The sequence below is a fragment of the Dermacentor silvarum genome, chromosome 4 (assembly GCF_013339745.2).
Source record: "Dermacentor silvarum isolate Dsil-2018 chromosome 4, BIME_Dsil_1.4, whole genome shotgun sequence".
In the NCBI taxonomy this organism is placed as follows: Eukaryota; Metazoa; Arthropoda; class Arachnida; order Ixodida; family Ixodidae; genus Dermacentor; species Dermacentor silvarum.
This window is the reverse complement of record NC_051157.2, coordinates 74,098,214-74,124,443: the sequence shown is the minus strand read 5'-3', so window position 1 is coordinate 74,124,443 and position 26,230 is coordinate 74,098,214. Positions and strand designations below refer to the sequence as shown.

The following is a 26,230-nucleotide window of genomic DNA, read 5'->3' as shown; positions in this document are numbered from 1 at the left end:
ATGGCCAGAGGATGGCCAGAGGGAGACAGGAACGACAGTCAATGTTGGCATGACGTCGTCCACTCTTGTAGAAAACAATCAAGTCATATTCTTGGAGCCCCATAAACCCCAGCGTGCAAAGCAGCCAGATGGGTTGAGGAGGGTAGCAAGCCCACGTAATCGATGATTGTCGGTGACAATGGTGAACGGACGTGCATAGAGGTAGCAGGGAAACTTCTGGACGTCGAATACAGCCACCAAGCATCCTTTTTCCGTCACAATGTAATTGCGTTCAGCCTTGCTTAGAGAACGACTTGCATAGGCAACGACAACTTCTTCGTTACTATGGTGTCGAACTATAACCTCTCCGATGCCTATTCCGCTTGCATCAGTGTGTACTTCAGTCGGAGCAGATGGGTCGAAGTGACGAAGGATAGGTTACGACATCAGCAGAAACTTGAGTTGAGAAAATACCGCGTCACGTTCAGGTAACGTTCAAATGGGGCGTCTTTTCGCACGAGACTTGTCAATGGACACACACAACGTTCGTGAATCTGGGCAAAATTAAAACGTCGAAAATAAGAACATAATCCCAGTAAGGTGCGGAGTTCTTTTAGAGACTGAGGTAGCTTAGAGGCATTGACAGCCTCGAATTTTGGGGGGTATTACCTGATCCCATCTTTGTCAACCAGGTGATGAAGAACCAACGTTTGTCGCTCACCAAACCGGCACTTTTTAAGTTCAGAACCAAGCAGTCCTTTTCGACGCAGTCTATAACTAGGCTTAAACGGTCGTTATGCTACTCCAAAGTACGTCCAAAAATGATGACGTCGGCTAGACAACACGAACAGACCCCCTATTTCAGACCACAACGAATGGAGTTCATAAATCTCTCTAAAGGAATGGGGGTGTTGCAAAGCCCTAGCGACATAACACTAAAATGGTACAGTTGATAGGGCATCACAAATACGATCGTCTCCTTGTCGGTAGGGTATATAGAAATCTGCCAATACCCTGATCGTCGATCTAGGGACAAAAATTAAAAGGCAGAATGCAGGCAGTCAAAGACGTTGTTAATCCGAGCCAGCGGATATACATCCTTTTCGGTCATGGCGTTTAATTATCTATAATCAACGTAAAACAGTAGCGCACCTAGGATCTCTGCCAGGGGGGAGGGGGGGGGGGGGGGGGTTGACAGTTTGCCAATACCATCTAAACAGCACTAATTTCGATTTCTTCACGGGAAATTGTCAAAAAAAATCGCTTTTTGCGAGTGTGCAGGCGATTGCGCGTCTTACATCTTAGTTGCAGTACTCAAATGCGTAAGGAAAGAAAAGGAGTTAAACAAAAGGGAGCGGGGGTTTCCAACCCCCGAATCCCGCCCCGTCGGTGCGCCACTGACGTAAAACCTCCAAGAGCCATCTTTTGTTTAAAACTAAGATCATGGGAGCTGCGCATGGGCTACATGATACTTCAGTAACACCCTTCCGTAGCATATCCTGAACTTGCTCGGCAATAACTTTGCGCCAACAAAACACGGCAACGTAAGGGCAACAGGGTCATGGCATCATACCGTTAAAAAAGAAGCGTACTGTAGAGAACACAGAACACGCAACCTCACTTATACCGTTATACGCAGTCCATTACATAAGCGTCCACAAAAACAAGTCACCTTCTCATTTCCACACAATTAAAAAATTAAAAAGGCACAACATGGGTAGTTGGAACGCAAATTCGGTTAGACATTGACGTGGCTCACTACCGCGCACTGGATATGTGGTGATAGAATATACCATAACCAATATGTCAACGAAAATACCTTCGCATCAATGTATCGAATCTTCAAAACAAGTAATTCTGGTTTATTTATTTATTTATTTATTTATTTATTTATTTATTTATTTATTTATTTATTTATTTATTTATTTATTTATTTATTTATTTATTTATTTATTTATTTAAACAAAAAAAAGAACCGCCCACTGCCGGCCACCATATATAACTGCCTTAAAATCCACATTTGCGTTATCCGTGAAGCACCCACCAGACGGTGAAACTGCAGCTTACATGTGGCCTTTCATCTTTTCTCCACCTTGCATTGCTAACCCTACACGTTTGCAAACAGATTCAATACCAGCAGTGGCTGCCGTAATTATCGAATATAGCGTCCCCAAAAGCCCCACCGATAGCTATCCATCTCCTAGCTACCCCACTCTTCATTATTTTTTTGTGCGTGTCTTTCTGATGCATGCATTTCTTTATTGGTGGCTTCTTGTCACGGTTCCGCATTGTTTCGCGACAGTCTTGGGGAGAAAAAAAAGCACCGTACGGCAATCACAGCCAAGGAAGAGAAATCCACTTGCCTACGCAGTCAGATTGATTCACCGATCCGATGGCGTACGTTCCAAGCCCATCGTCGCAATTTAGGCACGAAGTCTGGTTCGCGGCCGGCTGGTACTTGCCAAGGGGGCAAGGCTTGCACGGTGCCAGACCACTTGCCGAGTACGTCCCGGGGTCGCAAACACCTAAGGAAAACCGTTCAAAACAATATTATGCGGTTTCTTGTTTTATTGTGAGTCTATGGCGTGATATGTGACGTAAAAAAAAAGAAAGAAAACTTGGCGGACGCTTAAGCTTCGCCTTTAAGAGTGGAACGCGGTAGTATACAACGATCCCTGACTGCTACTGACGCTACCAGGCAACGGCAGCTTATGTCACCGCAATGTTTACCGCGAAACGTTGGCGGCGAACGCTATGGCGAGCTTTCTGGTAGAAACGCAACCTCCTGCGTGGGCCGATCCCGGAGGTTGTGCACGGCCGCGCCAAGAAAATTACATCATTTTCAGGTTTCTGTTATTGCTTCGCACTTTCACATTTCAGTCTGAGAAGATTCAACAGAAAAGGCATGCGCTGTCGGTGTTTTGTTTCGTGACATTTGCTTGTGGGCTGTAACACTCAAAATTTCGAGGAATAACTTTTGTCAGGAGTGTAAACGAAGGTATGAGCAACTTTAGTGATAGAATGGTGCGGCAATATAACCCGCATACGTCGCATGTCACATAGCAAGGCGTGGTATATACATAGGCCTAAATATAATTTTCTCTAACGGACAACGCCGGCGACGCTAATACCGACACCGGATTTTCTGCGACACGGGGCTCTTAACGCTGTCGCGTTAAAAGAAGAAAAAAAAATAGGTTCTTCCAAACCGTCTATGCTAGTAGCCACCTCATACTGGCATCTCCAGAAGCACTAACAACGAAGTTTGAATAGTGCGGACAGAGGCTGATGTAAATTTTAGTGGTAAATGTAGATGAAATGCAGCCTGTGTGTAGCGTACTGTAAGTACTTCTGGAGAGGTCATTTCGAATTCGCGTATATAAAAGACAACCATGGCTCGTTCCGATAATAGGTGGTAAACCGAAACCTTGCTTCAGGAAAAGTACGCACAGATCTCCCGTTTCCTCCAGTGGAAAAATATTTGGAATCACCCTGGTCAGTGAATTGGCATGCACGTTCTGTATTATTTAGAGCAGTATGCACACTGCGTGCCTGACTTCTCAATTTTACAAGTTAATTTTAAAAAACGCAGTAGGAATAACAAGGTTACTTCTTAAGCAATACATTGTATCCAGAGACCATCACGAATTTTACAACCAGTATTTCATCAGTGTATGGTCCAATGTCCATTTAATGTCTTTCTTAATTAATCCGGGGCGTGTGTTGCATTTGCGGAATAGAAGCTGTTCATGATTGTTGACGTTTTTTATTCTCACCTCCTTGGCTTTTTTCTTCTTTGTTTTTTTTTTTTTTTTGTATAAATGGCCAAGTGGGTTTGTCATGGCACAAACTCAACATGATTTTCCCTGTAGTTGCCGTTCAACTAGGAAAGGACTGCGCCTACCGGCATCCCTTGCGCAATGGTTGCGTAGGGCAACACTGATTAAAATATGTCTATTCTGAACAAGTTTGAGAACGAATGTGTGGTCACTTGCGTTCTTCTGAGCATTTCCACATATACAAAATAGACATGCCCTGATCACTGTCTGATTTCTATTCCAATATTGTTCTAATAATTACTATGCTGAACTCATATTAAGTAAATAATTGAAAAGTAAATAGCTGATCTTATCGAACACTTCCCAATCTACGCCAGAGAGAATAACGAGTTGCCGAAACAAGTAATCTTATTTATATTGCGCCTCTTTTCATGAACTACTCAATACCACCGCTGAAACAGCTCGGGTTGGGGAAAAGCACCCCTTTCCAAGCGTTGAGGGCCCGTAATATCTGAGCGCCAGGCTGGCTGCGCGCTTGTACCTATTGTACCTGTAGGTGCATTTTAATAGTGTTCACGGCCAACGCATACTTAGTAATATGTGTGCGCTGTGTACGCTATAAAAAACGCACCGTTACCAATTCATCCGAGCTTCAACCCTTGCATGCTACATCACCGGTAGGTATAGTCTGCCTCCCACCGCCGCGGCGGATCCTCTGCACAAAGGCCGTCTGTGGCTGGACGAGGGGCGCCCAGAGACCATTACTACAAGTCTCCGTAGGGCCCCATTTTGATATGCAAACGCCCCACAAGTAGCCGAGGCTGGGGGAAACGTCTACCCATGAGAAAATACCAGTGGGGTTCCGGTGGCATCGAGATTCGAACCCAGTACCTCCCGCATACGAGGCGGATGCTCTACCACTAGTCTACCACTGCAGTAGTAGGTGGCAACACAACCACCCACCGCGGTGGCTTTGTGGTTATGGCGTTCCGCTGCTAAGCACGAGGTCTTGGGTTCGATTGCCAGACTCGGCGGCCGCATTCCGATGGGAACGCAATGAGAGAGATTGTGGTTGTGAAGAGGAAGAGACGCTATATTCTGCAGCCCTTTAGGGAGCACGACTCAGCGCCTTGGGGAAGGGGCGGGGTATGTAAAAAATGCTCGTGTAACCCGCTTTGTGGTGCTCTCCCCGCGAGGCCGTAACTTATCCGGAGGCCTCCACCACGGCGTCCTCCTTCATCAAGTGGACATCGTGCTGACGCTGAACTCAATTAAGTTTCTTCCCCCAGGACTTCCAGGCCAACTATTCCTCAAAGCGTCTTCGTGGCCATCCGGCGACACTTGGCACTCAGGGAGGCCAACTTAAACACAGATTGATTTAGTAGGAAAACAGTAGGTTACATTGTCTACATAGCGGCAGTCGATTATTGGCTCTCCTGTTTCCCCCTCTCATCTCTGCACACTCGTTTAATACCTATGCGAATTGGGGCGGTACCCTTATTTTAACTCTCCTCGCTCAATATCTACCAATCAGTCCTTATGCATCACTTGTATGTTAGGCAGGAACATCGACAATCCACACTGTGACCGCCCCTTTTTCCAGTCCGGATTTCGTGACACACAGCCCAATACTTAAAGGAACGCCACGCGGCTTTCTTGCTTGAAATTCCCACGCCTAGCGGTCCTGGAGCGATAGCACACCCTGCGAATGCACAAATCGCCCAGAAAGCAACTAAGACTGGACAAGCTGCAGAATCTCAATGGTGCGCGACGTTGCTGCCAGCTCTTGAGTTCCATACGCATGATTGCTCGACGGTGTAAAGTGTGTATCTATATCTCCCACACCGCAAGAGAAATGCCACCACCCTCGGCAGCGCGTGTGTTTGTGTTAGCCCAGGAGAACTTGCTTATATGCCGCTGAGCGACATGCGCGTGGTGAGGTGGCTGCTCGGCGTCGTTACACATACACTTGTTCATAAATGGCGCACGCACCTTGGCATTCGGATGAAGAGGCGGCACCCCAGTATCCCGTTGACAAGCCCAGGGTGCACTTCTTGCAGGAGAGCTGACCAACTTGGTCCTGGTAAGAGTGCGGATCGCACGCTATGCAAGGCTCCTTGCCGGTCCTCGACCACGTGCCAGGCGCGCACAGAGCTGTTCGTGACACGCGAAGATCGAAATCAGTTCGGAGAGCATAGCTCAAAATCAATCGAACGATTGATCAATCGCAGCGCCTAGCTTCATGGGACAGTCAATATATTACAGTCGAACCTCGACATAAAAACACTGGCGTGACGAATTATCGGATACTAATAGGTAATTTTAAAAAATTCCGCAGAGACACTTAAGACTGCTTACGTGTGGGAATGTGAAAGAATTATAGTGCCTTTGGTGAAATGTTTTTGTTTGAGTGTGGCCTAATGCGAGCGCCCAATGACGCACGCACTAGGCCACACTTTTAGTCAGCCAGATGGCTGCGACGTGACGTGTGCAATGACGCACGCACTAGGTACACCTTTAGTCAGCCAGAAACATGCAGCCGCCGTGGCGCCGGGGAAGCGTGCTCGTCTCGCACCCCGGAGGCCCGGTTTAGATTCCCACCCAGAATGAAATGTGCCAAATTTTTTTTTCAAAGCCATTAATTTACTTGGTTTACAGGAACCTCCCTGAGAAACTTGACATCAATCTGAACAATTTGACATGTTTTTACTCTTTGCGCCGTCGGCAATTTTTGGTGTCATCGCTCGGTCACGCCGCCGACAACGCCGCCGAATTTTCGCGTAATGGTGCGCGTAGTGATTTCGCATTAAAATATCAGTCAGCCGTGAGCGTTATCGCTATAACAGAAACGACAAGGCAGGCACAGATATAGCTTCGGCTGTAACGAGGTAAGTTTTTTTGTACACGGCTCGAAGTATCTAAGCGATATGCAAAAAAAAAGGAAGGCGACTTCCAAAAGTAAAATGCACTCCTTCGTACACATGAGTAACCTGATATACACAATAGAGTTACTGTATAGGCTCTTTGAGGGAGCCTACACAGTAACTCCCATACGCTGTAGGGGATATCACTTATGAACAGCAAGCAGGGCTCAAGTGGAGATCCCCGAAAGAAAAATGTGGCTTTATCACAAACATTCTCATTTTCCACTCGGCGTTTCGTATTTTCAAATCTAAGGGAAGCCTAACGACGGGCATGTTTGCATATGCTTGCTTTAAATGTTTGCCTCAATTATCATTCGAATCACACCGCATAGTGACGGCGAAAGTGCTTCCTTTGGCGTCCAGGGTCTATGACCTTCTTGTGAGCTCAGCCTTCGGGTTACCTAGGCAATCAGACACGGAGGCCGTCTTTCCCTCCAGCGTTGTCTTGTTGTCCGGGCATGGAACGCAAGATTCAGCGGCTTCCTTGTCGGAGTACGTTCCTATAGGGCACGTCACGCAGGCGGTCTCGTAGTAGTAGGTCCCCACAGGGCAATTGACTGTGGCGAGGAACGGCAGTCGGTTGAAATCTTAGAGGTACCGAAAAATGTGGGATTTGTTAACACAGACTTGAAGCCACTTATATTCAAGCTACAAGGATGTCGCAAAACGCGACCGCAATACAATGTATTGGCGGACCTCCTTGATCACGTGGCCTCGAGCTCATTTCTCACGTGGCCCTACGGTGGCCTCGAGATCGATTGGCGCAACATCTATAGGAAAAGATCAGTTCGCCGCCATCTGCCGAGACTTTTTTTTTTCTGTGCACCTTCTCAATGATGGCGTCCGAGTGGAACTCGCTGTTCGTGGATATTGAGGAATCATACGCTGAGATTCAACGGTGCCATTAAGACTCCTATGGTGTACGTACTGACAATAACAATTTAATATACCGGCTCTCTGCTGAAGTACATTATTGAATACGTCAGATACCATGCAACGAAGAAATGTTCCCTTCACCTTACTCTCTCTCAGTGATTACCTGGCGTGAATACGAATCAAAATAGCTCACTTGTCTAAGCTCCAGTCGTGATTCTTTCTTCTAAATAATTAAATGCTACTGCAAACATAGTAGCATAGTGCAAAATTATCAAACAAACTCCGGTTTCTTGTTTAAAGTACCTTGTTTGTTTGTTTCTTTCTTTTTTTCTCTCCCTCTTTCACTTTCTTATTGACAGGCTGTTTGCGTTTTCAATTTCTGCGATGTCAGAAGCTAAAGGTGCTATGTAGTCTGTTGTACAAATGTACATGACATGGTTTTCTTCACAGTTATTGCGATTTAGCACTACGCTTGCCACCATTCCTTTGTAGTGAGATGTGGCTGCTATGCTGCTTCCTACGAAGGCCAGTGACCAAATATTAATTGTGAAGAAACTGACAGGGCCCTACATCGAAATCCATCATATTTTCCGACAGATTGCACGTGAAACCACAATGCGCTCAAGAACACGTTTGAAAAACCAATGACCCGAAATATGTTTGGCAATCTCACTATACTTTCCCGTGTTTGTCAGTTCTTGTTATGTATTCGGTTATTAACATGCAGTCTAATAAGCGCAAGTTCAAGTCAGCAAACGGCGCTCATGAAACAAATCGAGAAAGTTCTATTGTATTGCGTGAAGCAGTGAACATTGCAAAAGCTACAATAATTCGTGTGAAGTTCGTAAGCTGCTCAAACGCTTACCACAGCGCAGTCCATTGGAAACCTGCCCTCTTTGGCAAGCAGACTTTACGGCATGCGTGGTCTCTACCAGTGACGCTCCAGGAAACGTTCTGTCAACTGTAGTTCCGACCACTTCGCTCAAGGCCGCTTCTATCGCCCGCCCCAATGCTGTCGTTTCCGCGTCGCTTGGGTGAACCAGGCTAGTGTTCTTGCAATCCTGATATGAAATATTGAACATAAGAACAAAATCATGCAGTCCATTGGCACTGAAAATGAATTATTATACAGAGCCTTCAATGTTAACCTATCTGTAATAGGAATTCTAATTATAAAAAAAAGGCATGGTAGCCACGGAAGTGCTGCTTTTAGAGGGGGTTGATGCACTTTTCTAGATACAACTTTCGCAAACAAGTGAACAAATGCACATTTTCTAAAAATTTCGCTAACCACTAACCTTTCTCGATTATGGTAACATGTTCACGTGACTCAAACACCTGGAAGTATCAAACAAGACGCAGTTGCCTTCGAAAGTGCTTGTCTTCTACAGATTAAAATAGAAAAAATTATCACAATCGGAAATTTTTAAGGTTAGCAAAGCTTTCACTTACTTAATAGTTAACTTGTTGCTGAAAATTGTGCCTGCCAAAGTGCATAAACTATCACTGTACTTGTGCTGCTAGTATATAGCCTTTTTTTTTTCTTCACTTTTTTTAAAGAAAACTTACAGTTTAACTTTGAAGGTTCTGTATAACAAATGCATCGTGCGATGGGAGACTGCAAGAACAGGATACCTCGCAACCGTCAATCAGTTGTGTGGCGTTGAAGCCGGTGCCCAGCGGGAAATCGAAAGAGATCACGAGTTCGAACTCGTCTTCACCGTCTCCGCCCTGAGCCTGCCTTTTCGTAAGCCTTCTCTCCGGCCGCTGGCCATTTGTAGCAGTAGTGGTACTGCTCGAGAAATTCTTAGATCTGCATTTGACGGAAACTTTTTCCATCGTGCAGCCACGGCTGGGGTCGCAGAGGCCATTTATGTGTTTTGTTGTTTCTCGAAGCCTCGCGTAGAACTGCTCCTTCAACGCTCTCATCTTTTCTTCGCTTATCTGGCAGGCATTTGTTTCGAACTTGAACTTGACGATGACGTTTGCTTTCTCGCTTCTATTTGATGCTGTAACAAAGGAAGGCAAAAAGAGAAACCAGGAAAAAGGTGTTATAGTAATGGCACCTTGTCGAGGGCGTCACAGCCCTTCCAGTTGGGACACATCGGAGCCATTCTGTGAAACGCGTGCAGACACCACTGATATACTGACTCTTAGGTAATACACAAACATGTGCTTCTAAATACCCGACGTCTGTGGTAACAGAATTGAAAGCGCAAAGGGTAACTTCTTACAACCCTTACGTGAATGAAGGAAGGAAGGAAGCAAGAGAAAGGCAGAAGGCAGGGAGGTTAACCAGAATAACGTCCGGTTGGCTACCCTACACCGGGGAATGGGAACAGGGAACACAAAGCTGACAGGCAGAGGAGGGATGGAAAGAAGGGAAATGAGCGGTTAGTTCGCTGACACGTGTGTTAGTGCACTAATAGTCACAGACGTTGGCACAAGCCCGTCGTCCTCAAGAAGCACAAAGTGCCTTCACCGCTTTATGGGCCGACGAGCGATGGGGGCGGTGTTCCAGCAGCACCTGCACGGAAAGCGTCCGATTGTCCGCGCTTACGTGAATGAAATGTTTGCATAACGCTAGGGGCTCGCAAGAAACAATAACCAAGAACAAAATGATGACAGCCATTTTCTAGGACGTGTCCGTTGTCGAACCTATTCTCGGAATCAGTGTGAGCATACCCTATCGTACTGCTGACGTCACTTCTGATGCCGATAAGCCTGAGGAGCCATTGGAAACAACGTAATGTGGCCCCTTATTCCTGTGCACAGGCCGAAATTACGCCTGTTTCCCACAAAATACGCACACAACCACATTCAAGAAGTTCTGTGACACAATATATTTCATTTATCTCACTCTGCACATATACTCTATTTTAAAAACCATCAAAGGCATTGCCCTGAGAGCACGCCACACTTATAGTTTATTCGGGAATTTTGTTTCCCGTACCCACACCGATACGTCCTTCCCTATACGCCCTTCCCTCAATATAGGCCGTAACCATTCGGGAGGGAACATGGCATTGAAATATTGGCCTATCAGTTATCAATAGCAGACTTGTTTACCGTGACAAATTATCCTGTTGATAACTTGTCAAATGCGTATCACTGTGATTACCTTCAAAATAGTTTGCATCAAAATGAAGTGGGGAAGAAGAAGAAGACCGAAAGCGGATGCGTTTCACGTCGGCTCCGTAAACTTCGAATGATTGCCGGCGGTTTTTCGAGGAAATTCACATCGCTGGAGAAGCAGGAAGATCCAAGGATCACCTGGACACCTAATCAACCAGGTGGGCCATTTCCAGCAATCATTGCAAACAGTTTGCCACGGCGACTGGGAAGCCTAAGCCTAGCGATAGCATCCCCGTCGCGATGTAACACCAGCCGCGATGGCTGACGTGCTGAGCCTAACGCCTCTAAACATGCCAAACATGGACGTTGTACGTGTAGAAGGCGAAGATATTCAACCAGAAGAGTTGGACCAAGGCCATTGGTTCGAAATTAAAAGAAATCATCGAAGACTCACTGTTGACGTGGACCGGCCACGTAGTGATAAAACACCACTTCAGCGAGCTAACGAAACCTCATGGAACAAGAAAAAGGGCAATCGGCAGATCCGACAATTAATCGTCGCAAGCCGCATGCCACACTTACCAGTAGACGACTACAGGATCATTATTAGACCAAGAGGGGGACTCAACGTGACTGAACACGGTACAGACCGCATCTACCACAGCGTACGACGTGCTGCAAATGTTGAACGTACAGCGGATGAAGAAGATAATCTTTGCCTCAACCAGAAGCAGAACATTATAGTCCTCAGCACACCATCAAAAGAAAGAGCCAAAAAGTATGTCGCGATAACCAGTCTGAGCATTGGGAGCAAGGAATATGCAGCCTGTGCTTATCGCGCAGCACCGGAGAACACCTCGAAAGGAGTCATCCGAGGTATCTCTGCCGATGAAGGCCCGGAAGACATCGTTAGGAAGCTGGTCACTCCACGTAACCCAAGCGTCCTCTACGCCAAACGTATGGGCAATACAAACAACGTAATCGTCCTTTTTGATGGATATTACGTCCCTAGCTATGTGAACTACGGAGCTGCGCTTGTTCGATGCGCACTTTACAAGAAACAATTTGACATCTGCTACGAATGCGGAAGACTTGGACACCGAGCGGACGTATGCCCCAATCCTACTGACAAAATTTGCCGGAGTTGCGGCAGCAAGAATCCAAAGCAAGACCACGAATGCAAAGCAGAGTGCCAACTATGTGGAAATGACCACCCGACCGCGGATAAACGATGCCAAGAAAGGTACCGGATCCCATACCTCGTCAAAAGACGAAGATGGGAACGTGCCCGGAGAGAGGAACAAGTGGAATACGAGAACTACGTCGACAACCAAAGAAGCCCAAGTACAGCCAGCAGGAACAGATCGGGTTCCCTCCCAAGAACCAGAAGCAGATCACACTCCGGCAACCGATCAAGGTCAAGGTCCAGACCCCGCAGTGGCAACCCCACCAAGTCACCCCAGGCCATTGGCAACAGCAAGGGCACTATCGGCAACCACACCACCGGACCCCCATCGCAGGTGAGCTGGGCTGACGTGGCTTCCGGGGCGCGCGCGGAGGCAGAGGCTGCACTTAACAGTAGAAATAGAGCGTTAGAAAAAGAACTAGCACAGATGAAACAAATGATGCTAGAACATCATCAGCGCATTGTCGCTCTAGAAGACGAAAACAGTAGACTGCGGAAAGAGAACACTAGTCTTAAAAACGGGCAAGGTGTCACACTAGATAGTATTGAGGAAAAAGAGGCAGACATGGAGGAAGAGGCTAACGTGCCAGCCAAACGCAAAGCCACAGACGATACCAAGACGATCGCAGTTAAAAGACCAAATCCATTAAACCTCTTGAGAAAAGACAGGATGAACTCGAAAGCAAAATTGACATTCTAGAAAGCAAGCTAGATATCATAAGTACACAGTTTACAGATCTGGGCACACAAATTACCCAGCAAGTTACACAGGCTATTATGACGCAAATACAACAACAATTTAACACAATTAATACAAAATTTGCCGACATTGAATCTTGTATGAAGACGTGGGGACCGCAAACCAGTGGAGGTGGTCCCATCAAAACAACCAGTAAGCCATATAATAAACCCTCGACACCTACGGTGGAAAGAACCGGAAAACTGTAGCTGCCACCATGGATCGACACGACCATTATACTATCTGGCAATGGAATTGTCGTGGATACAGTAGAAAAAGATCCAACTTACATCAACACCTAATTAATAAGGAACATCCTGATGTCATAATGCTACAGGAGCCACACTGTAAGGCCAAATTATCTGGGTACAGATCATTCTGTAGTGCCGACGGGGAGACGAGAGCTGTCACCACTCTAGTAAAACGTAGGTACACGGTCGTTCAGTATGATACAGGCATTGCGGATGTAGACAATATATTAATTGAGTTAATACCTGCTAGAAAAAACAAGTCAAAGCCTATTGTCCTTAATGTTTATAGTAACCCAAGAATCCGACTTCCCAATTTCCGATCACTTCTCCGCAGACCCTCACTATCGCAAAAGGCAGAGCCTTAGTGATTGGAGGGGATTTCAACGCACAACATACGGCATGGGGATACAGATTTGAAAACCCCAAAGGTAGACACCTATGGCTAGACGCACAACAAGAGGGCCTTACCCTCATCACAGACCCGTCGACTCCTACGAGGAGAGGTTCTAGTGTTAGTGTGGACACTACGCCAGATCTCACCTTTACAAAGAACATTAGGGATGCGAATTGGCTTAACACCCAACAGGATCTCGGCAGCGATCACAATATCCTCGAAATCACTGTTAAAGCAGGGCCAAGCAAACCCAAGGGCAAACAACTGAAAATTGTAGACTGGAACAAACTCAGACAAATTCGCGAGAAAAAGGATAATACTATCACCGACATCGCGGACTGGAGCACGCAGCTGAAGCAGGATGTTAAGTCAGCCACAAAAATAATCCCCCAGGACGCGCAAATCGAGCAGGTAGACAGTAAACTCCTACATATGTGGGAAGCTAAAGAAGGTCTCCTGAGGAGATGGAAAACTCAGAGACACAACAGGACGCTCCGACGCAGGCTAGCCCGACTTAACAGAGATAGAAGCATACGCACAACAGCTCTGTACCAACAATGGGAAGCAACATGCACTAATATGGATAATCAGTTAGGATTATCCAGAACGTGGAACTTCCTCAGGCACCTTTTGAATCCTGAGGAAAGTAAAGCCACGTACAGACAAAACATAAACAAAATCTTGCATGCATATGACAAAACTGAAGAAGCTTTTATCGATGAGGTAGCCACAAGGTATTTATCACGGGCTAAGCCAACAACTCACCCAGATTATACAGGCACCAAAAACATACAATTAGACGAAGATATTAGCGAAGCGGAATTGAGAGCAGCTCTACAAAAGTTAAATACTACATCTGCGCCAGGACTAGACGGAATAACTAACAAGACGATCCGAAATCTCGATGATGCCTCTCTAGAAGAACTTACCAAGTATATAAACGCATGCTGGCTATCCGGTAAAATACCACTGCAATGGAAAACGGCCCAGATTATTCTAATACCTAAACCAGGCAAGCGGCTGCAGTTGGAGAACTTGAGACCCATTTCACTCACGTCCTGTGTGGGCAAACTCATGGAGCACGTTGTCCTAGCGAGACTGACCAACTATCTCGAGGACAACGACGTTCTCCCGCCTACAATGTTGGGCTTCCGGAGAAATTTGTCTACACAGGATGCAATGCTCCAACTTAAGCATCAAATTATAGATAACATCAGTCGGAACACCAAAGCTATCTTAGGATTGGACCTAAAGAAGGCGTTTGACAGTGTTACCCACGAAACAATATTAAAGAGAATAAATGAGCTAGGCCTAGGCCAGCGAGTATACAATTATATACGAGACTTCCTTACTAACAGAAAAGCATACATTAGGATAGGAGACCTTAACTCCGAAGAACTACAGATTGGAAGCGCAGGTACGCCCCAAGGTTCAGTAATATCACCGATGCTGTTTAACCTGGCTCTAATTGGATTACCAACAAAACTACAGGAAATCGATGGCCTCAATCATACCATTTACGCTGACGACATCACCCTCTGGGTGAGCGATGGCAACGATGGGCAGGTCGAAAACACATTACAACGTGCAATAGAAGCAGTTGAACAATACCTAGCAGGAACCGGACTGTTGTGTTCGGCTGAGAAATCTGAGCTCCTCATTTATTTACCATCGCGACGTGGCCGAAAGCCACGCAACTACGAGGAACGAAACCATCCGGAAATTCACCTAACTACCGCGGATGGTACGCCCATACCCAAGGTTGACAAGATCAGAGTATTGGGGCTGATCATTGAAAGTAACGGCTACAATGGAGAGACCATTCGTAAATTAGACAATATAACATCTCAAATCATGCGACTACTGAAGCGAATAGCCAACAAACACAGTGGAATGAAAGAAGGCAATCTGCTTAGGCTAGTCCAAGCGTTTGTAATAAGCAGAATAGTATACGTCGCATCGTACCTACGATGGTACTCGTCAGAAAGATACAAATTAGACTGCCTAATCAGAAAAATCTACAAGCAAGCAATCGGACTCTCCATCACCACCAGCAACGATAAACTACTGCAGCTAGGTCTTCACAATACACTGGATGAGCTAATCGAGGCACAACGCATAGCACAATATGAACGCCTGTCCAAAACTAAAACAGGTAGGCAAATATTGGATCGCCTGGGTATAGGTTATCATGCCCAACATGGTGTCAAAGTAGATATGCCCAGACACATCAGAGGCATGATAACCGTCCCTCCAATGCCCAAGAATATGCATCCCACCCACCATCAGGGTAGGCGAAAAAGCAGAGCACGCGATATACAAAAGAAATTCGGTAACAGCAAGGACACCATATTTGTAGACGCAGCTAGGTACAGACACAAACGCGCCTACACAGCAGTGGTGATAAATTACGAGGGAAAATGCATGACGAGCGCTACAGTCAACACGCCACACGTAGAAACCGCAGAGGAAATAGCTATCGCGCTAGCCATAGCACAAACACAAGCACATATAATCATCAGTGATTCCCAGACGGCAATACGAAACTTCGCCAATGGTCGGATCTCCCCAGAGGCACTACGACTCCTAAAATTAGGTAACAACCACGACAGAAGTGTCCATCTCATCTGGACACCCGCTCACACACTACCAGACGGTAGCAATGAGGTGGCGCACCGCATGGCTCGAGAGCTTACGGACCGAGCCTCGGTTAGTCCCGCTTCAGCGACTACCGACGAGTGGGAGTGGGAAGATCGAATGACCAAATTTCATGAAATTACACAACACCATAGATTGCAGAGGCGCACATTCCCGCCGCCTCATCCAAAATTAAACAAAAAACAGTCTGTCGAATGGCGGCAGTTACAAACCAGTTCCTATCCGAGTCCAGCTATCATGCACATAATACACCCAGATTTATACACGACTGACAAGTGCAGACATATGCGACTCTAGAGCCACCCTAGAGCATATCCTATGGGAATGTGCGGGTATAACACACAATAACAGTGATGCAGCCTCAAACAGCGACAGCCTCCGCGCGCGCTGGGAGTCTGCGTTGCTCAGCTCGGACCTGGCAGCACCAACTCTGGGCCGTCCAGCGAGCCGAGGAAGCCGCCAAGGGCCAACAACCCTTGGCCGAAGCCTAGGCGGGTCTAGGCCCACCCCACCAAATCGCAGGGCACTCAATAAAGTTATTTGAATGAATGAATGAATGTTTCTGTAGTTCTGTAGAAAACTGTAAACGGGGATTGGCGAGCCTCAGCTATTACGAGACAGCTAGAAGTCGCTCGTGGAACTGCTAGACATGCTTCATTCCCGCGATCACGCTGAAAAACTCCTCTTCCGACGCCGCTGAGTGCACCCCGCTTTTATTAACGCGCTTAATTAAATATTTCCAATTTTATAAAGCAATTTTCAATGTTTTCATTGGCTCATAGAGCGGATCGGCTATACCTGCGCTATACGTTCTAGCTCTCTACTTTACGCACAGTTTTTAAATTAGGTGTATTATTTGTAAGACGTTCCAGGGGGGGCCCGCAATGATTTTTTGAATTTCAGTACTTGCCCTATCGACCTACTACTTGAAGTTTGCTTGAAGATGCTGTAAGACGTCTTCCGTACTGGTAAGCTGTAACGCGACTAGCGTCAAAACTAGCGTCCGTCGGATCAGACTATAGCGTCCGTCGGACGACGCGTCGGAAAGGTGGGCTGCTCGCGGTCTGTTTGAACTTGCAAACTTGCTGGCAAAGTGGTGGGACGTCTTGCTGAAAACGTTTTGGTTGTCTTGTTAGTACGACCGTTCGAATGGATCAAGGCCCGCACGTGTGACTCTGATCTAAAATGATGAGAGAGATGGTTGTTCGTGAAAATTCAGAATTCCGACCTCGTCGAGTGATTTTGTTGCGGTCTGCTTTAGATTCTGCGGCACGGAGAAGGACGAGGATTCAAAGTTCTGGGTCTTAAGCCCGTGGCGTGAATGCCTGATGCATTGCAAGCTGCCCGCCGTTCATGGAAGCCTACTGTATTCTCAACGTTGTTTACTTAGTGCACATGAGGAACAAAGGACGGGCAACGCCGTTTCCTTGTCGACTAACGGAACTATGCTCTTCGAGACTCGCGCTCATGCCGAAGCGAACGTAAAGGAAAAACCACAAATTAACTTTTTTCTCTGAGTTAACCTTACTTCTTTTGTGTACGCGTTGCGCACTCGGAAAAGCGCGAACACAATGCGCTTCCATTCAACTTCTACCTTCTGTAAGGGAACCACAAACTACAAGGGAAACGAAAACAGAGATAATTACAATAAAAACATACTCAATGTAAAACAAAACAAACCAAAAACAATTTCGTTGGGACGAAAAGAAACAGGAAATAGTTAACTAAGAAGGAAATGAAAAAGAATAGCCTTCGAATGCTGTGCGGTATAGCTTACTCGAACCAATAAAAATAACGATGCCGTTTGTAAAACAACGTGAATGCAAATACCACGTATTTTCTTTTAACTACTATACGGAATTAAAAAAAAAGTTCCTGTTGCGGATAGCATATTTCTAATCCTCGAAATGGATTGCACGAAGATGCGGACATTACATGTACGAGAAATCAAAACGCATAAGCGACTAACTAACAAAACTACACTAATTAAGTTGTTAGCTTATTACTTTACAGCGCATATTGCAATTTACGATTTGTAGCTGGTCAGATTGGAAGGCATGTTTATACTTAGAAGGAATCCTGAGGATGGCACGGGTTTCCAGATATGCACCGTCAGACTTGCTGAATAAATGCAGTGGTTCACCTTGCTGTTTTTAACAAAACGCCGGTTTAAGCATTTCAGCAGAAAAATAACTGGAACGCGTATGTATTTCGTCGCACACTTAGGGAATGAATATCTCGAAACTGGTGTCACCCTGAGAATTCCTTCCAAGTGGACATACGCCTTGCGAATTCACCGGCTGCACTTCGTGAATTTCAATATGTACCGTAAAGTAAATAGTTTTAAAAAAATCGGGTAGGGGCTGTGTCAAGCACGCTGCCACAGTGGGGTACATGACACGTCGTGTGCCCCACTGCAGCCTGCAGAGGGTGTATGGCCACTAGGGTACAGAAATGATGTAGCGAAATGCACAAGTTACATGCATTCACGCATAAGAAAACATACATGCCTAACTTATGTTACAGCTAGCTATAGTAGGCGTCCGACTGTCCTAATTTTGCAATCGTGCTCGTTCCCTACTCTTAGTGGACCCGAAGGAAGCATAGCCGAGCAAGCGTGACATTTCTGCAACAAATAGCACACTTGTAGGCCTTACAACTCCTGGTGAGCACCAGTTTGAGTTTAATAAATTATACGTATACTATGACATAATGAGCTTTTTTTCTTTTCTCTCCTTATATATTCTTGCTATTTCCCCCTCCCCAAGTGTAGGGTAGCCAACCGGGCACGTCCTTGTTAACCTCCCTACCTTTCCCTCTCCGTCTCTCTCTCTCTCAAACGCAACCATTCCTGCGCTCGGCCGAGTGGACAAGCGTACTGCTGAGCTATAAGCCTCTCTGAACGCCGCTCGCGAGGCTAAATTTAGCTCCGATGTCATCATGCGTGGCGCGACAATGGCGCCATCTGAGTACGCGACGCACGCAGTATCGAGTAATGGCTTCCCTCCTCTCTAGCTACAGAGCGATACCTAACTAAAGCGCGTGGGTTGTACGGTCGCCAATATATAATCGATTTCGTTGCATGCGCTTTTAGCAAGCGCATATAATTTGTCTTGACCGATTTTAAATACGTTTCACGTCAAATATATAATTCGTAAAAATTTGTTGAATATTTTCAATTTCTCGTGCAGCTGTCTGTCCCAGTATATCCCAAGCACTAGAATTGTATTACCTGCCACATGTAATTTTTTTTAATTCTCTCTAAAAATTACTCCATCTCCCGCTTAAGGGAACCATGTGTGGATGCGAAGCAGCGGGGAGATGGTTAGCTTGAGCGGGAGGTGGTTTCGCGGCAGCGGCCCGAGCGCTCATCGCGGCGCTGCACAGGAGAGAGAATGAGGCGCGCGCGCTCCGTCATTTTCATACCGCGGAACTACCGTGGTGCCCCCAGCGGAGTATACAGCTGTCGCACCACCCGTCGAGCGCGCCGCTTCGGATTCCTAGAGGAGAGAAAGGGGGGAGCGTAGGAGAGGAGAGAGAGGGGGAGGGGACGCGCATGCGCTGTGGGGGTGTGGCACGCGGGATGACAGAGCCGCCGACAAGAAATGCTTCGCATTTAAAAGAAAAGGAACTAAGCACACCCGGTAGCCGGAAGACTGCTGCCTGAGAAATGAGCATGGCCACTTGAAAGTGAATGCATCGGCCAGCGCGCGGTTCTTTGCCGTCATTCCCGTGCTGGCCGAATCGCCATGCTTGCAGGTCCGCGCCTCCGGTAATTTTTGTTGGAAACTCTGTGGTGCGAAGTGAGTTTTGAAGTATAGCATACGAAATAGTGGACGGGAGTTGATAAGAATAGCGCTCGCGCTGCGTCTTCGCTTTCTTTCCGTGTATTCTTCTGCGCTTCTGAACTTGCGAGCACGTCAAAGCGCCGAATTTCAACCGATTACTGCAGATATCAGATCCCGTATTCACAAAGGACCTCTTACGCTATAATTGTTCGTAACAGCAAATTTCAGGCAATCACGATGCTGGGCATATTATTGGCGGAGGAGGCCGGGCAATAAAGAAATCCACTTACGAACGATCAGATCCACAAACGAAACACTTTGTGAATAAGGGGCCGAATACCACACAAAGTTTTTCGTTTGTATACAGATGTTCGGTCCCAGATTCGCCAAGTTGAATTTCTACGCTTTGTATCACTTAACGCGCGCTCGTTTGGTGGTGAATGTGACCCGCCGTGGCGTTCTTTCACGCATGCGCAGGTCTGAGCGAGGAGGAGCTGGGAAAGGTGCTTGACTGCGTCCAGAAGAACGTCAAGCCGGAGGTGAGTCTCACGGCCCCGCGGCCCTAAAGCGTGTACACCAAAAATATAAAAAAATTACATGAAACAGCAATGGATTTCGTTGCACATGCACAGCAAATGGGCATGCTTGGCCTACAGGCTGTGTGACGGAAGAGTAATGTTTCTGCTGTCGGCACCAACTATCTCCGAAAAGATTGAAGCCATTACTTCCACAATTAGCCGTTTTTGTCTCGGATGTCTGCTTTTAGTGAGGGAATTAGGATTGGCGTAGTCATCAAGGAAAGAAAATTGTGCAGATCCCACGCATTGTGGGAATCGGCGTTATGCGAAGCATTTTGCAGCGATATAACGGACTATTCAGCATTGTTTGAGGTTCTGCAAAGCCATATACCAGGTGAACCAACGTGTTTGTGTAAATTTAGTAGTTGTGTGTGGGTCACAAGCGTACGTTTGTGTGACGACAGCGGCACGACGGCGAACACGTTGAAGACGATCATATGACGGCAACGGCATGCACGGTTTCTTCACCGGCCGTTATGCGCGAGCCTGCGACATGGTGATTGCTGTGTTCTACGTAGATAGCGCTAGAATTGTTCGTCAGAGCAGATGCCATGTCCAATCGTGATGTCGGACGTGTTATTATAGCGTTCGAGAGAGAGAGAGAAACAAAAGAAAGGGGAAAGGCAGAGAGGTTAACCAGATGGGAAGATCCGGTTTGCTACCCTACGCTGGGGAGAGAGGGGAGGGGGAGGTAAAGTGACAGGGATGTAGAGATATAGAGAAAGAAAGGGAGCACAGATACAAAATCACAGTCGGTCACTGTCACCGCATACTATCACTGCACACCACAGTAGCACTTGCAGCCCTATAAACCTCTGTTCAGGCTACAGCCGCTTGTCCAAGTCTGTTGTCCTTAAAGAGTACAACAGTGCCCTCGTCGCCCTCCGCTGCGATGGCTTGTGATGGCGGCATTCCAAAATAAGTTCCTCTGTTAGAGGCCTTCGGTCAAAGCGCGCTATCGCGATTGCGAGCGATCGTCTCTGTAAATTGTAGCGAGGGCAGTCGCAGAGAAGGTGATGAGGATTCTCCTCGCTACCACAGTCATCACACGAGGCGTCGTCGGCCCGTCCGATTCGGAAAGCGAGAGACTTCGTAAAGGCCACTCCTAGCCATATTCGACAAAGCAGGGTAGCTTCGCGTTGGCATAGTCCAGCTGTGATGCGAAGGTGTAGAGAAGAGTCTAGGTGGTGCAGTCGGTTGCTTTGAAAACTTCGTGTGTTCCACATGGATAATGTGATATCCCTGGTGACATTCGAAGTTTTCTAGCGACATCTGTCCTTGATAACGGTATCGACTCCTCTTTGTCGCCTTGAAGGACCGACCGAGCAGCGTTATCGGCGTGTTCGTTCCCTATGACGCCGCAGTGACTTGGAAGCCACTGAAATGTCACGTGGTGTGCTTTCTCAGTCAAGGTATGGATTAGTTCTCTAATCACAAATACCAGTTGTTCGTGTGGTGGATCCACGCCGCAGGGCTGATAGCAAAGACTGCAGTGCTGCCTTCGAGTGATTGAATATTGACCATCTTCGAGGTTGTTCTTGGCTGACAAGACGAAGTGCAGAGCGAAGAGCTGCAAGTTCCGCAGCCGTCGATGTCATTGGGTGACACATCTTGAAACTGATGGTGGTGGCTCTCGCTGGGAAAACTACGGCTCCAAAGGAACACTGGATAGTTGCTGATCCATCAGTATAAATAAAGCGTTCGAACGTATTATTATAGCATGAAATATAACATAGTGTGAAAGAAGCCCGCGAATACACGCAGAATTGCCGCGCGACTGGCCACTCGAGGCCCTTTGCGTGTATTCGCGGGCTTCTTTCACGCTCGGAAAAACACTTTTATGTAGCACGTACTGAGCAAAAGAAAGCTGTATCGGGAGTTTTTCATGTTGCTCTACAACTTTCTCATTGACACTTTGATAATTAGGGCAGTACTTCTCGAGTTAGATAATTAATTACAATTACCTAATTAAATCTCAGTAACAAAAAATTACTGGCGGCTACTCCACTGTACTGTAAACAATACGCACTAGGTTTGCTTCGCGTAACGCCGTTCCTCTTTTTTTTTAAATCGTGCTGCGTGATAGCTGGGACACCCTGTATAGTTCTAACGTACAGCAGAGCTGTCGTTACATCAGGCGCTCGCCAATCGTAAGAGCGAAAGGCGGTCGGCAAATTACGAACAGTTCTCACGAACGAAAAGCTTCGTGAAATTGGACGCCGAACTTTCGCAATACTTATATGACTGACCATATTACGGCACAGGCACCTTTTCTTTCTTCTCTTTCTTTTCTTTTCTTTCTTTCTTTCTTTCTTTCTTTCTTTCTTTCTTTCTTTCTTTCTTTCTTTCTTTCTTTCTCTCTTTCTTCCTTTCTTTCTTTCTTTCTTTCTCTCTTTCTTCAAGCGAGGCGGAAAGTTTTATGCATGTCGCGGTTCGCTTGATTTCTCGCAATTCGCATACACAGTGCATGATTTCTCTGCCCGCTATAATCTTCAACGCTCTCCACGAGTCACCTATCATGCCAGTGCACTTCGTGGGAAAGGACGCGATGACATCTTTCTTTCTCTTCCTTTTAATTCGCGCCACCAGGCAATGACCAATAACGTCAGACGAGCGATGTCGCGACGAGAAGGTTTCGAGTGTTGTGTCCGCAGGGATGCTGCGATTTCCTTCTGCACGCACCCGCCTCCGCCGCTGTTTTCGGGGTCAATAAAGCACGCACACGACCTGCGCCGCAAACTGCTTCACCATATACGGGCCAGGCGGCGGCGTATACATACGGTGTCGCTCTCTGACATCTCACTATGTAACGGACGCCGCATGGTTCGCCGCTCCTGTACAACGGAGCATCAAATTTGGCTCGGACGTTTCTCTTCCTCGTACTTCCCGCCAACGCGATCTCGAGGAGGGGCATTAGGTGACGTTCGCGAAGAAACGGGCTGCTGCTCGACAGTTGCTGTTTTCTTTCTTCGAGTTGAAATGAAGTTGGTGCTAAATGTGCGCTATAACAAATAGCGGGCAGCGTTCTCCCAGAAAGAGACGGAAACAAAGGGTGATTTCCCTTTACCGGCACGCGAGAAACGCCGCATTGTCTTCAGTTTTCCTTTGTTCTTCGAAAAAAAAAAAAAAAAAAAAGCTCGCCTGTCGTTCAAGGCCGCTCGTACGTGCTCGCGCGACGGTTCCGTCAGTGTTCAACAGCGCGCGTTCTCGATTTGTGTTCACCGCGGCAGAGACCCACGAGTCGCTCTCCTCTTTTCCTCCCCTCTGCCTCGCGCGTTACGAGCCGGGTCATTAATAAACTGAACTCTCAGAAGGCGAACCGCCGATGACAGCGTTAGACGGAGCTGTGTGGCAGTTCTATCAAGGTCGCCACTCGAAGCAAAAACACATGCCTTCGGCGAGTTTGACTCTGGTGGCAAGATGAGACGATCGGCGGTCTTATAGAAGAAGCGGCAGGACATTGGTGCCGAGAAACTGAGAAGGGCAGTAATTCGGGCTAGTCGGTCTGTCAGGGAGACTGAGTAGCGATAAAAGGACAAGGACGGACACGTGATACGACAACACTCTAATGTCGGGTATCTTATGTCCGTATCGTTCTCTATGGTATCTTATGTCCGTCCTTGTCCGTTTAGCGCTATACCCAGTCTGCCGTATATGCCGTCGGCAAACACTTCTGTTCTGTCTCCATTATGGTCAGAATATAAGTGGTAAAATAAAAGTGTCCCTTGCTCTGTTACTGTTCTCATTGCATTCTGCCTAGCGTTGCCGCTTCTCGGATAATTTTTACGCGACGCGTTCGCAGCAGCTGCTAATTTATTGACGTCTTTTGACGACGCGCTGGGCCCCGAGTCATGCAGCGGAATTCCGCGTGCCCACAACTCATTCATCGCTCTGGAGGTTGAAAAAAAAAAAAAAAAAAGTAAATGCTAGCGTGCTTCCCTTGCGCTGCTCTGAATAGTCGTGGAGTATACCAGCAGAATACACACAGCGCAGCTCTCGTCGCACGCGGGTCAACTTCATCTCATATACGACGCTCGCTGACAAGCTTTTGCCACCCGACGCGGCTAGCTTGTACAGTAGCTATGGCGTTGCGCTGCTGAGCTCGAGGTCGTGGGTTCCATCCCGGCCGTGGCGGCCACATGTCGATGGGGGGCGAAATGCAAAAACGCTCGTGTACTCAGATTGAGGTGCACGTTAAGGAACTCCAGGTATTTAAACGCAACTCGGAGTGCCCGAACTATATATACGGCGTGTCTTATATAATCAGATCGTGATCTTGGCACGTGAAGCTCCAGAATTTAATTTTAGTTAACTTCCGGCGCACACAGTGAACTTGCCTTGCGAACGACACACACGTGGGCGCGGCCGTGTGTGTATTTTATGCAGTGTGCCTTTACTCCTGCCCTCGTCTTTTTTCAGCTCCGTTTACGTATCCATTAGAGCGCTGAACCAACTGTAGCGCTGGCTAATATGTTTTGATTGAGCTCATTTCTAAACATCACCTGTGGCAGACAGCGCAACAACTCTATTACTTGAGCTATATTGCTCAAAAAAGGCGGCCGTTACTTCCGCTGGAAATTGAAATGCAAAATTAAACAAAATGTCACTAATCAACTTTCAAACTTTAGAGCGCATATTGCAAATTACGAATGCCGGTGAATTCTCGAGGTGCATTTGCTTGGAATGAACTTTGAAACTATAGTACCAGTTATGAGCCAGGCGCCGTGAAACTTGTGGTAAACTGCACTGTTTCAGGACGCACAGAATAAAACACACACGGCGCTGACTAGCAACAGATTTTATTGAGACGACGCGCAGCATATACCAGGTGTGACAGCGAAAGTTTTTGAAGGTTGCCTGTGGCAGATAGCACAATTCTAGTTCATGAGCTGGTCTACTCGAAGAGGCGGACATTACTTGCACAAAATAATGATATGCATAATCGACTAATGAACCAGAAATCACTAATTAAGTTTTAACTAATTACCGTATGGTCCATATTGCAATTTGCAAATTCCAGCCGTGTAGTTCGCAAGGTGGATCCACTTGGAACGAATTCTCAGGATGACACCAGTTTCGAGATGCTAATTCCCAAACTATGCGGCGAAATGCATTGGCGTTTCAGTTACTTTCTTAACAAAACGTCGTTTTATGCATTTAAGCACAAAGGTAATGACCGACTCTTCGAGTAGACCAGCTCATGAACTATAATAGTGCTGTCTGCCACAGGCAACCTTTAAAAATTTTTGAAGATGTTCGCTGAAAGACCCGGTATACATCATGATCACGCCAGATAACCACTAACAAAGCACAGAATCACGCAAGGCACCCAGTAAGGAAGTGTTTCACAGTAAATCCATTGAAAGACCACCAGCAGTACTTCATATGGCAAGTCAGACTTGCGGATAATTTCTACGCAAGAAGTTTAGCTCTTAGTTGATAACGGCTATCGACGGGGTGCTCACAGAGGTGTCACCCAAATTCGCGATTTTCTCAGCTTCAATTATTTCACGTGTTAGGCGATCCCTGTGCTTGCCCACAACAGTAGGTACACATATTAAACACGGGAGCCCAACTTTCCGCACTTTTAGTCTTTTCATGCATTCCAGGGCACAAATAACTGGAACCGCAATGCATATCGTCGCGCACTTTGGGAATGTATAGATCTAAACTGAGATGCTGAAGCTTATAGCGCACGGGCGCAGTGTGTACCACGTCTTTCTGTGTCCTGGTCTTTCTTTGCGCTATATAAGCTTCATCATGTCATGCCAACACGCCCAAAACGCGACGTTCGAAACTGACGCCATCCTCAAAATCCGTTACAAGCGCATTTGCCTTGCGAACTCACCAGCTACAATTGCGAACCTTGCGAATCCACCAGATAAATTGTAACATGCGCCGTAAAGAAATTAGTAAAAAAGTTCGTGAAAGTTTGCTAAGTAGTCGATTGTGCATTTCTATTTTCCGGACCAAACGACAGTGTCCACAAATCTACCAATGGCC

At 46.7% G+C, this 26,230-nt stretch overlaps 1 protein-coding gene across 1 annotated transcript; it reads right to left on the bottom strand.

Moving 5' to 3' along the window:
- Positions 1 to 2,313: 2,313 nt before the first annotated feature.
- LOC119448704 (signal peptide, CUB and EGF-like domain-containing protein 1) lies at positions 2,314 to 9,579 on the bottom strand. Its single transcript, XM_037711928.2, has 5 exons — positions 9,194 to 9,579; positions 8,424 to 8,619; positions 7,084 to 7,239; positions 5,751 to 5,912; positions 2,314 to 2,504 (listed from the first exon to the last, which is right to left on the bottom strand). Exons 1-5 carry the CDS (start codon positions 9,485 to 9,487, stop codon positions 2,314 to 2,316), a joined length of 999 nt encoding a protein of 332 aa, XP_037567856.1. The 5' UTR covers positions 9,488 to 9,579.
- Positions 9,580 to 26,230: the final 16,651 nt, after the last annotated feature.

Coding starts and splice junctions, on each gene's coding strand:
- LOC119448704 (XM_037711928.2), bottom strand. CDS start 9,487: ATGAGAGCGTTGAAGGAGCAGTTCTACGCGAGGCTTCGAGAAACAACA. Junction 7,240..8,423: donor TTCCAATGGACTGCGCTGTG/GTAAGCGTTTGA, acceptor TCCTCGCCACAG/TCAATTGCCCTGTGGGGACC. Junction 2,505..5,750: donor CTCTTCATCCGAATGCCAAG/GTGCGTGCGCCA, acceptor GGTTTTCCTTAG/GTGTTTGCGACCCCGGGACG.